Genomic DNA, 12,570 nt, shown 5'->3' with positions numbered 1-12,570 from the left:
AATTAATTGTATCCGATTATATTGTTCTACAATCACAGAAACAAAAAAAAAACTTTGACAAGGTATCTGACAACAATAAAGCAGTAAATATTACATGTACTGTATGACTGGTTTTGAAAACTCTAGCAAATTTAACATTCACAAATTTGAGAATAAATCGCTGCCTAGTTTGTTGTTTTGACGAAAATTTAAAGCGATTTTATGTCGTGAGAAACAGTACAGTGTTATTTGTGAAAAGTTATTACGAAAAGTTATCTACAGACCAATTTGTTTAGAATTTACATCTTGAGCAATTTTGCCCCGTACGAGGTAACCGGCTGCGATAATTACAGCAGCCAGAAGAACAAACATCACAAGTGGAAAGATGTTGCCAGCTGCTTCATTTACTTCACCTCTGTCTGCTGGAGTGTCTGCGATAAAAAGTATGTTTAACTTAAATAAACATATATGCGTGCCAAAGCATTTGATACTGGAACTAGAGATTAACACCTCATACAGACTAAAAATAATGCCACTCTTGTATCAACTTCGAAGTAGGCCAAGCTTGCGAGAGATTGAAAGCCAATTCAAAACGAAACTTTAAATTTTGATTCCTGGTTAAGGCAATGTATGTTTCTTACACACAAAACAAAACGAAAAGTGACTTTAGGAGTCAAGCTATGCATAAGTTTGCCAAGATGGTCGACTGACAAGTGCAACCGACTTTTATTCAATAGTTTGTGGGTTCTAATCCTGTGACGGCAGCTTGCGTTTCCCTGGGCAAAAAACTTAATTGGCATTGCTCTAACCCAGGGAAACCCGACGGATTGCACTACATTAACGTCCCCTACGCTATAACGTAGTTGCTATAAATCTAGCAGCTCGACCGTGGACTGACTGTTAGTTAACGCACTCAGGTGTTGCAGGCTCATCGAGGATTAAAATAAAACAAACAACAAATTCACTTTAAGGCGCAGTAATGTCAGTCATAGAAACAGGCGAAATCTTTATAATTGAGGCCTAAAATAGCCCAAGAAAGTATATTCCCAAGAGTTTTAATTGGTAATTACAATGATTTGAGTAGTTACAACATAGGCAACTAAATTATTTTGTCCTGAACCAAGTTAATCTGCAAGAAAGAAGAGTTTACTTATTGAGTTGGTACCTTGCGTAAGCAAATACTTGGTTGTTTGTAAGATGTGCACTGGTCCTGCAGAAAGTCGCTGGCTGCGTCCATTGTTGTCAACAGATCGTCTTTTTCTTCCTCCACACATCTGCAGATAAGTTTTATATTAACAATTTTTATCATTTATTCAGCTGTAAAAATCAAGAAGCTAGAACCTGAAAAACTAGACATATCGTGTTTTTTCCCGGTGTATTTCCACTAAAGCAAACCTATTGAAAACTATTTAAGTCAAATATAATCCACCAAACTGTGCAAGCAGTTCGAGAACGGACTTATTGTGAGTTTATCACAACAAACAAACTCAATTCACCTGTCCCGGGCATTGTCCAGTTGAGTTTTGACAGATGCTCACGTCGCAGTGGATGTAGATAAATTGTTCTGCGTCGGTAAAGTTTGTCCACACAAAGCTCATCAGCTTGAACGTTGCAAAGTTGGCTTGGTAACTTCGCATCAACATTTTCGCGTCGGCAGCCTCGCCTCCACTGGGTGGCGCAACACATCTACTCATATTGGCACAAAATTACACAAGGCTAAAACAGTGTGCCGTTCAGTTTTATGAAAAGCAGGAGTACACACTACAAATCCAAAGCAAGTACTGCTTACCCGCTTACTACAACAGGGTAGTTCGGCAAACCACTGGCATTTTCAACTCGTGTCGCCCAACATTCTTCAAGCTGTGCACAAACAGTGTACCAAATTTATATGAACGGTATATTATATATATTTTGGATGTTCAATATTAAATCACGGAATAAGGTTTGTTTTAGATGGGTTTCAAATTTTTTTTAAAGGCAGGCTTGAAGATGGAGTTATGTTTAAAATACAAAACCAAGTTACACACCAGAGTACGGACCGGACATTTTTTGTCGTTTCGGACGTTATTTTTACCAACGAGGTTAATTCGAACCTGACTTCACTAGTGTGTTGGTAACCATCCGTAATTACATATTCTGTACTTTTTATGGGCTTTGATGTATACGCCTGTCAAGCAAACTGTCAGGCCGTAAAACGGTTCTGCTTCGTATCGAGTTCGGCGGGGCAAGTCGGAATAGCTAACGGGCTAGCTATCAACTGTGCTACACGCAAAGCGAAACAATGATTAGCTAACATATTTCTGTTCAACTTAAAAACACTGGATGTGTTCATGGACTTTTGTTGACCATCCTGCTTCGATAAGTTCGTTTTCACTTTTTACCTCGACAATGAAGTCATCGTTGCTTGCAGAAACTTCATCAAGTTTAACTTCAGCAAAAATGTAGTTAGGTACAGTGACTTCCCCGGACAAGCTTTCGTTGAAATGTTCGTTTGTAAAAAGATTTAGAGCGACGTCAAAGTTTCCTGTATTCTCGGCCTAAATTTCTATGGATCTGCACATTGTTATTTTAGAAGATAATTAAACATATTTCTATACGGATTTAGAACTATAGTTCCATTTTCTTGTTTTTGTTGGTTACTTTTCATAATGTTTGGCTAGTACTAGTGATGATAAAACTAACATTGCACATTGAAACAATTACTAACTGATGTCGTGTGCCATTTAACATATGGCATGTGCCCTTGTTGTCGCCTTACCCAGCTTGAGGTTGGACATTGGATGACGAGAGAAGTTGATCGGCTTTAAATAGACAAGTCATAGTGAGCTTTGCACGTCGCGTTGGATCACGGCAGTAGACGGTGCTAGGAATCTCCAGATCAGGAACGACACTGACACCATATCGTTCTCATTCTGTTATTACAAAAAATGTACGTAATCATTCTCAGTACAAACGCAAAAAAGTTTACTAAACCAAACAATGGTAATCCTTTATTTTATTGGCGCGATAAATTCAAATACCATTCATCTTTGCTAACTATGTTTTTCATTGTAAATAATCAACCGGTGAATTGCCTGAGCGTTGTTAATCAGTTTATGCAGCGTCAATATATAAAATAATCGTACGTTACCTTGTAGGCACCTTCACACTGACCAATGTCAAACACAAACACCGGGTCTGCCCCCGTGACCTTGCAGTTGTCATTAAGTAGAGAAAGGGGAGTTTCCCTGTCCAATGCGATGTAAAGTGTGTCACCGAGTTCATAGTCTAATGTGGTCTGTTCATTAGCTGTTACCCTGCGAATAGCAAGTAAACAGCAATCGTAATGCAGCAGCCTACTAAATGAACAACAACTATTAACAGTTATGTCATATTTTTGCTGTTGTTGAGTTGCGTTGAGTTTTTGTCGTTATTAGTTCGCTTGGTGAAAGAGACCCGATCGCTCTAATCATTAAGGTTGGTTAGATCTATTTTATATAAACACAAAACCCAGGTGGATGCTAAAATTGGTTGGTGATTTGAGAGGGGTGCAGCAAGGATAAAAGGTTAAGAACCACTGATCTAAAGAAACTATTCCTTATAGATATCTTAAGGTTTAATAATGTTACATCAATCCAAAAAAGAAGAACTTACTGGATGGTCAAACCTTTAGTCTGGCATAGGCTCATTGTTTGTTCCGTTCCTACAAAAACATTACATTACTTTTAGTTAGGTTACCCTTTTTAAACCAAATTGATTAAATTATCTGCTTTTCCGCGTTGCATAGATAAAATTTTGCTTTAGCGCATTTCAAAAAAACTTGTGTTTCAAAACTATTTTTGTCGTTTCCCACAAGAAGAACCTAATGGGTTTTGTTTTCCCTTTTTCACAACCTAAAAAATTACAGCTCGATGACATGTCATGGTGCAAATCAATTTAATATACTCTCATTTACTTTAAGGGTATATCGGAAAGTTTAATTTTTTTTCATCGGTATCAACCTTTGAAAATGTACCTAAAACATACATTGTCCGATTTGTTTTTTGTCTTTTGCTTTCTAAAACCAAATAGCACTAACCTGAGGGAAGGTTGACCGTCGCATTAAATCCCTGCTTAGTCCCGAAAACGTCGCTGATAAAGATAAGAGTAAGATTTGTCGCAGTAACTGTGTGATTCAATCCTCCACCATAATGTCCAGTCAATCTTTCTACATTTCCTTGGTCGTCTTTAAACTGAAAATAATTTCACTCCATTGATCTAGTGGAAAAACTCTGGTTTAAATCGGGGGTGCATAAGGCGCGGGAGAAGAAAGGGAAGTTATGACGCCGCAAAAACATGTCTGGGGTTGGTCAATAGAATAAAACTGTTTTTGCATAAATTTGGGTGTAATAAACGCTCTGTATGGGTTTCGAGTGCCTGGAGAGTTTGTTAGTGGCTTAGTAACTATTGGGAAAAAATACTAAATAAACAACAGTCAGGACGTGATTGCACTCAAAATAATCTCTATCTACGAGTGAAAGAATAACAATTTTTTTCTAGATTTTTAGGCGACGGTAAAATGGATTTCTTTGAGTGGTTTAGTTAGAAAATCAAAACAAAAATGATGTTGGTAAAATGGCGATCTGTGATGTGAGAGTCAATAGGAAATTGGAGCGTTTTATTTGTCGAACCAGGGCTAACATTCGCTTGCGTCTTATCCATGAAACGAACAATCTTTCACAGTATTTTCCTATAAAAAAGCACCAGGAACATATCGAGAGAACTAACGTTGTTTACCGGTTGGTTTGCAACTGCGGCGCTTCATATATTGGGGAAACGCGACCAAATCTGGCTGTAGGACTCTAAGAACATCGCATGGACCAAAATTCAGAAGAAATTTAAACACAAATAACCACTCACTTACGTATAGAAAGTCGAATCCATCCTCGGTGACAAAAGTGGAGAATTGAAATACCAAAGAGCCGCTTCTTTCCAATTGAAATCTCCAAACACAACTGAACGAAACCGGATAGTTACTCGGAAAGTTTGGAGACTGTAAGTTATAAACCGGGCCGGTAGCATCTTCTCCGCACAAAGTAGCTAAAATACATAGAAAACAGTAATGTTTAACTTTATAGGAGCTTTCGTGCTGATGCGCAATAAGCGTCAGTTGTTTGATAGTTCAACTGCACACATTACAGCCGATAAAAACAACTGTGAATCCTGACAGTTACTTAGTTACTTAACCACATGTATTTAAACTGTGAATCAAAAAAACATGAGACTTGTTTGGCCTGGCTGCGCAAACCTATACCCCTAATGTTCTGTCACCCGTTTCACTGATGAGACTTAACAGAATGAAACTCTATAAGTCAATAAATAATAAAATTATAAGTCAATAAACTATTTAATCGATGATTTGTTCAGCAAAGTAAAATTGCATAGTTTTATAATAATGTCAAAAAATTCTTTAGGATATAACAAAAAGCACGCTTCAAACTTATTAAAAGCAGTTTTAGAATTTGCTGAACAATGATTTGAATAAGTTGTCACCCCATAGCTTGAGTCGTTTTTAATAATAAAGTTCTTTTTATGTCATACCCTGATTACAAAGGCCGTGTTGATTTTACAAAAATTATGAATCTATAATTAAACCAATAGCGGCAGCATAAATGGAATTTGATTACAGTCCTGTTAATGCGTCCCCTCGCTTTATCATTACTTTATTGCGAGCTATGCCCTCCTGTATGTCTGCAGCTAATTGATACACTAAAATAAAGTACAATTAATTACTTTGGCAAATAAACAAATGTCATTCAACACGTCGGAAAAAGAACCACAAAGTTCGGTGTGGGATGAACAGCAAAATACCAAAATACCGGTGAGTGCAAATATTTTGCAAAATTTAATTCCCATTTAATTGAATTAGGTTATAATTAACAACATTTTGGCGATATCGGCAGTACATTCTGCAGTTGCAAAATGGTACCGACAGTAATAACTTGATTTCTAAAGAAATATTGTCGAAAGTTATATGTGTAAATGAATAGTTTTATAGTTTGCATTAAAAATGCTTCCAAAATATTGTTCCAACCACTGAAGGTGAGGGGTATTTATTAGGTGACGTATTTTTGTTTTTATTTTTCGCTAAATACACAACACACTGTTGTCATTGAAGAAACAACTTAACTTTTTATTTTTCAGGTTTCTAACAAGATTACATGCGAAGAATATGACATTACCTTTCACCGACCACCTCCAAACCAAGGTTAAAAAACGATAAACATTGCAAAAGTTTGTGTATGTAATGTGTCACTTTTATCAGCTCGAATCGCATTTGACAACTTTGACCCAAACAGAATCCCAGACCCACCGGAGCAATCGAATGGCAATGAGGATCAAATCCCAAAGGATACACAACATACACCCACGCAGATTAGATAGTTATTTTTATTTCGTTGTCTGTTCAAACCCCCAGGGGAATAGTCTTTTACACTACTATGAAATACTTGGATTTGCAAAAGTCGTCGCGAATTGGATTGCAAAAGTCGTCGCAGGTGCACAAAAACTACATAATTAAAAATAAATAAATAAAATTGTCGTAATGACCAATATGATACAAAAAATATCGTAGTAATGCAGGGTATTGTACAATATGTCTTATTTGTAAAAGTGCAAATGTGGCATTTCAAAGACAGTGGTATTCAGCACAGTTAGAAAAATCAATAAAGTTTAAAATTGGATTTCAAAACTGATGATTGTTTAATCATTACAAAAAAATAGGTAGAAAATCCAAAAGCTCATTTCAAAGCTACTAACAAATACCGACAAATGACGTAAAGAGCGCAGTTATTTAAATTTACAGTAAGACTAGAATAGATTTGGGGACTAAATTTAACAAAAAACTGAGTTTTTGACTTGATTTTATTGTTATTATTATTATGGAACCATAGACTAAACGTAGTGATCTTAACTCTCAGCACTTTTTACACAAACTGCTTTTAAAATGTTTGAGTGTGCCACATACCGGAACTTAGCACACCTGTATATTAAAAGTTTCTATATTATTAGTTTTCGCAGAGTTACTTTTCATGTATTGATTTGTTTGCTATAATTGTATTAACTCTATTATCTTTTTGCCATCTCGACTTCCAAAATCATTTATATAATTCCAACAACGGCACATCAATTTAATTGTTGTATTCCTTTATTATGTTCGGGTTTTAGTTTGGATTATAGAAAAAGATTTGATGTGGGTCTAAATTGGTGCTCGATTGTTGAACAAATCAGCAAATACCTACAATGTATGCACCTATGTTGAACAGGATTATAGGTGCCCTGTATACATTTTAGGGGCTTTCAGAAAGCTGTAAATTATGGCTGATAGACGTCATTGTAATATACCTACTCTTTTGAAATTTTGTTGCTTTTTTGTTTTATAGGTTCTGCCTTGTCCACCATTTCAGCCAGCAAACCAAGTAGGAATAATAATTAAAAAACAGTATTTAGTAAAAATATAAAAATATACAAAAAAAAAGTTAAAGCAATTTTTAATCATAGATGAAGATCGCATTACTTCAATATTCTCTATTCTATTAACTTTGTTTGAACGGTGTTTTTGAATCTCAGTTAATAATTTTAACATTTAGCAGGTGCAAACAAACTAACTAAAAACTGTCACAAATCTATGACACGAAGTCAAGCTCAAATTATTCTGTACAGATTTTCAACAAGATTAAGATGAGAGAATTTAATTCAAACATTCCATCTCCACCACCGCTTCCTGTAAACCAATGTAAGTAGATTATGTTGAAAAACTATTGCTGTCGTCGTTGGACACTATTTTTGATGTTACCAAACAATCATTTCAGCCCGAATTGCATTTGACAACTTCGACCCTAATGGAACCCCAGCAGAAGAACCACCCCAAGTAGACGACGGTGAGGTTCGAAACCAGGACAACCAGTTGCAAACAGAACAAAACCAGCCTCGTACCAACTAATGCTTGCCTAAATGTACATTAAAAATTATGCTTTTGCGTTTATTTAAAAAAGGTTTAGAATATTGTTGGTCCTTTCCAATGCAGATGGATGAATTTGTAATACACCTTATTGTATTAACCTAATTACTATTTGGAAAAGCTTCTGTCACTATTTGCAAAAGCTTCTGTCTTAAATATGGCTAGGGGATGTGGAGATTAAACTCTCATTGCACGTAGAAGTGTATGATTTTTAGATATAATGCATGTATCTATATAATATTCAATCAATATATGTTTCTTCCAACAAGTAGCTATTAATATCATGATGCGTGGCTTTTAAACTTTCCGTCTGAAATAAAAATCGCAAAATTTAAGTAATCAAGCTATGCAAAATGTACAGCTTATCCGATAAGAGCGACTGTTGAAAGTACGATACCATATTTACACTTCATTTTGAGAAGGTTTTACGTCACATCCTGGAAGTTGCGCGTCAAAGTGTGACATGATGTGGCCAATGTTTTGATTTTGTTTCTTGTGCGTCTGCATGTTTCTCGTGGTTAAAGCCTCTACAGCACTTTGTCTACACTTCTATATGTGCAAATTATCAGTTCTACAGAGACCAGGTAGAAAATAAATGTGCGTTTTAAAAGTTCAGGATAAACTGAGAAGTTATATGAAATTTCATATTGGTAATGTTGAAAGCTATTACATGTATACAGACGTACTTGAAGGGCACGGACTTTTGCCTGTGTAATTGCTGGCCCTTCAAGTTTCTAAAGTTCTTTTAAAAACTCTATTTACGAAGTTGTGTAAAACAATAAATAAGTTACGACATCATGAAAATTTTTTGCACAAGACCAGTGTAGAACAATGTGTTAAGTGTTATGAACATGGGGTTTAGATATTTAACAAGGTTTAGAAGTTAACAATCAAATCATTTGTAATACTAAAGCAAGTATAAAAGTCAAATATGACACCCTTTGTACACAGTGGGTAAATGTGTTCGAAGTTGGATAAAAGAGGACGATATATATAATTAAACATGTGACTTTTTTTGCCAAAGATGAAAAAACTTTCAAACCACTTCCAATTGTATTTAAATGTTACCTGAGAATTGAACACCTTTTTTATTCTACATATGACTGTTTGATCATCAGTGACTTGACAAGTCACTTTGTGTAAACGTAAGTATTAGGGAAACAATACATATTGCGCAGTAAATTCATTCTTTCACTTTTCAGCGGACTTTCTTACACAACGAACAGAACTTTTCCTACCGGTTTGCTTGAATCGTTCTAAAACAAAACTTAAACGTTTTCTATGCAAAATTTATTCAAAAAAACAATTATATTGTGTTATAGTTTACATGAGTGAGTTTCTAGCAAATTGTTTAAAATCTAAACATTTTTGTCTGATTTGTTTCATCGAAAAAGAAGTTGTTGAATACAACAAAGTCACAGGAAGAAATGGAGCATTCACTACATACAAATGAAGTAAGTAGGACTAATGCGAAATGAAACATGTGTTTATTCTGCTAAGTGGTAACATGTGTTTATGTTGATGTTTTTAGATCTTTAAAAAAGATTAATACAAACATTGCAGTTTGTCAGCGCTGCCATATATATTAGTTTTGCTTCATTGTTTAGAATCAAAATGTTTAAAATATAATGTTTTTCAGAATCGAACTTCTCCACTACATGTGCAACCAGCACCATCATCATCGCAACCACATCTACAACCATCACCACTATCACATTTGCAACCAATACCACCACCACATCCACTACCTTCGCAGTCACATCTACCATCAATACCAGCACTACGGCCACCAAACAACGCATCCCCCTTGGGTACAACTTTCATGTGTGGTAATACATTGAGATACATGTCCAAGGTAATAATGTACAGGCAAGAACTATTTTATTCATAAGCATTTCATAATTTCAAATATAGCTATGAATTTTGGAACACTATATAGAAATCTGTTTATAAATTATATTGTGAAAATTTATATCGGCCTTAACAAACATAAAAACGACATGCTTAAGTGTTCAAACGTTTCGGTAAATGCTCATGCCATCATTAGCGATATGAAGGCCACTTTAGTTACACCTGTTTATACACACTTATTGTAAAAAGCATGTCGCTTTTTTACGTTTATTTGGGCTGTTATTTTCATCATTAAACTATACATTTAGGAACACTATACACGGACTAGTAGTTTAATCATAAACATTACTGCCAAGGTAGTGGTGTATATAGAATACATCGTTCAGACGTTTCGACAATCTCTGTTGTCATCATCAGTGCATGTTTTTAATCAACCTGTAGAACACGGAACGATATATTTTTTATACACCAATACTTTGGCAGTAATGTTTATGATTAAACTTTAAATTTATTTGCAATTCGTAACAAATACGGGTTCTAGCAAACTAAATATTTGATTATTTGGCAAAAAATGTTAAAAAAGGAATAAGTTTTGTTTATATTTTTGACAAGTGTGCATATAAAGAGGAATCAGTCATACCGCCACCACCTTTCGGACCACCAGCACAGGAACCAACTGAAATGGATGGTAATAGGAATAGAAACCCAAACAACCATCTACAACCAGAACAAAACCGACCTGTTGGTACATAACACTTAGTGCGGTGCACATCTACATATACGGACATAATATTTATCGTAAGTTTGCGTTTTTGATGATTTGCACGGTTTTGTGATATTGCATATTGTTGTATCTAAATATACTACATCATTATCGGTGGCAGTTTAAAGACATATCATCCATTCAATAAAAACCACGTTGTGGCCAAAATCAATGTGTTTTTAAAGCACAATAGGTAATGTGTAGTCAAGCAAAGTAATCCAATTCAAAGACATTTATTCACCCCCCATAGCCGACCAGTGCAAGTAGCTTAACTTAGTTATATTACCTAAATCCCTTCTGGCAACTGCATCGTTTCAACCGACGTTTTGCGTCTGTTATTGATTAAAATATTGTTTCGATTTTTTTCAATTTATCAGCTGATATAAAGTACCACCAAAACCAAGCACATGACGTCATTTTGAAATCTCTTTTTTTTTACTTCGGTGCCTCTGGCAATTGTACAAATAGCGTTTAATGACACAGAGTTGTAAGTCGAGTTCCGGTTCGGGCTTAGGGTTTATTAAAAAAGGCTTTTTTCGGGCTTGACTTTACACTCTATGTTAGCATTTTTTGAACTATTTTAACTAGCTAAGTTGAATTAATTCAACTAGCCAGTTGCTGAAACTGACCTAATGTCAAACAGGCCTAAAACGCCTTGTTTAAGACCAATTACACTGGCCAACACAATTTTTGGTGTCTTTAATGTTAAAATTGTTATTGACTAATTTTGAGGTGCTGATTTTAAAAATCATTACGGTTTTCTTCAATCAGATCAAAATCAAAATTTATGACCATATTGATTCAATGACTTTAGAATCATGCTTTTTTGTGTTTGTTAAAGTTTTGTTACATTATACACATCATTTTTTTACAGTGCAGTCAGTTTTATAGCATGAATATGCGTTCTATGCTTATGGTCTGTCTAAAAATGGCTGGTGCTGGCCAGCGGTAACTTTAAAATATACGTGTTTTATTGAGTGATTTTCAGGCTAGTAAAGCAAGGTGGTAAAACTAAAATTAGTAGTGGCAAGGTCATCTATACGGTGTTGCTTGAATTACCAAGATGTTTTGGTGAACACCCATACAACACAACAAAAAAGTAAAAATGATCTGTATCAAATGTGCATATCTTGCACACTTCGATGTGGCCTTAGGAGTTTAGGACAAGCAATGAGCTCCACTTACCTAATGTTGGCTGGAATATTGCAGTAATGGACAAAAACAGAAGAAAGGGACTGAAACTATTAGAAAGAGTACATAATTAAGTTATTAGGCGGTCTGAAACATTCGGCACGAAAATGAGTATAAAGCTACAATGCCCTTAAAACGTAGGGGATATAAATGATGAGCATTCAGCTAAAAGTTTCCAACAGGATATCAGTAAAACGAAACGGGTCAGGGAAGGGGGAATAATGTGGTCCTGGCTAACTGCTGTTGGTCAATTAAACGGGACGGTATGGCTGACACTCAGTTTCGAAAGTTACCAAAGTACATGTGTAGGGGTATACCTGATAACTTACAAATTTGAAACATTTTTTTTGTTTTTTTTTTGTGTTGAATTTTGTTAGTTAGGAGTGTCCACCTGTTACATTTAAAATTAAATTCAAAATTTTGTTCTTGCAATACCGTTAATTTCAAATAAATTACTCAAAACCAGTTTCACTATAGTGTATACATATAGATTGTTTTTCAAATGTGGACGTACCATAACAGGAAAACTAGACTTGATACAGATAAACTAATTGCACTTTTAAGATCAGGGCACTAGAATTAGTCAAAAACAGTTAAAACATTCTAGACACCAGTAAAAAAATATTTTTTCGTTGCCCAGTGTTATCTATTGAGTTTCTTGTCTTGGTCTTTCCTGAGGCTTCAATGTATAGGCTTGTCAATCAACATTTATGACTTAAACGAGCTTCTCAGAAACTATTCACGATCGGGCCGGTTTCGGGCTTTTATTTTCGGGTTCGGGCCGAGTTGGTGCTCCAATGTCAGGCCC

General features: G+C 35.3%; 1 protein-coding gene and 1 long non-coding RNA gene across 2 annotated transcripts; one reads left to right on the top strand and one right to left on the bottom strand.

The window, feature by feature from the left end:
* Window positions 1–255: 255 nt before the first annotated feature.
* On the bottom strand, window positions 256–4,659 carry LOC145218222 (pancreatic secretory granule membrane major glycoprotein GP2-like). The gene is made up of 10 exons (XM_080085623.1): window positions 4,639–4,659; window positions 4,037–4,190; window positions 3,613–3,661; window positions 3,110–3,275; window positions 2,814–2,891; window positions 2,361–2,516; window positions 1,769–1,839; window positions 1,476–1,665; window positions 1,145–1,253; window positions 256–410 (listed from the first exon to the last, which is right to left on the bottom strand). The coding sequence occupies exons 1-10, from the start codon at window positions 4,657–4,659 to the stop codon at window positions 256–258; spliced, it is 1,149 nt and encodes a 382-aa protein (XP_079941749.1).
* A 2,724-nt stretch (window positions 4,660–7,383) lies between these two features.
* Window positions 7,384–8,017, top strand: LOC145220666 (uncharacterized). The gene is made up of 3 exons (XR_013858251.1): window positions 7,384–7,415; window positions 7,660–7,732; window positions 7,809–8,017. It is a non-coding gene; the product is annotated as an uncharacterized LOC145220666 (long non-coding RNA).
* Window positions 8,018–12,570: the final 4,553 nt, after the last annotated feature.

This window comes from Phallusia mammillata, chromosome 3, assembly GCF_965637545.1.
Source record: "Phallusia mammillata chromosome 3, kaPhaMamm4.hap1.1, whole genome shotgun sequence".
In the NCBI taxonomy this organism is placed as follows: Eukaryota; Metazoa; Chordata; class Ascidiacea; order Phlebobranchia; family Ascidiidae; genus Phallusia; species Phallusia mammillata.
This window is presented reverse-complemented; position numbering and strand designations above follow the sequence as displayed.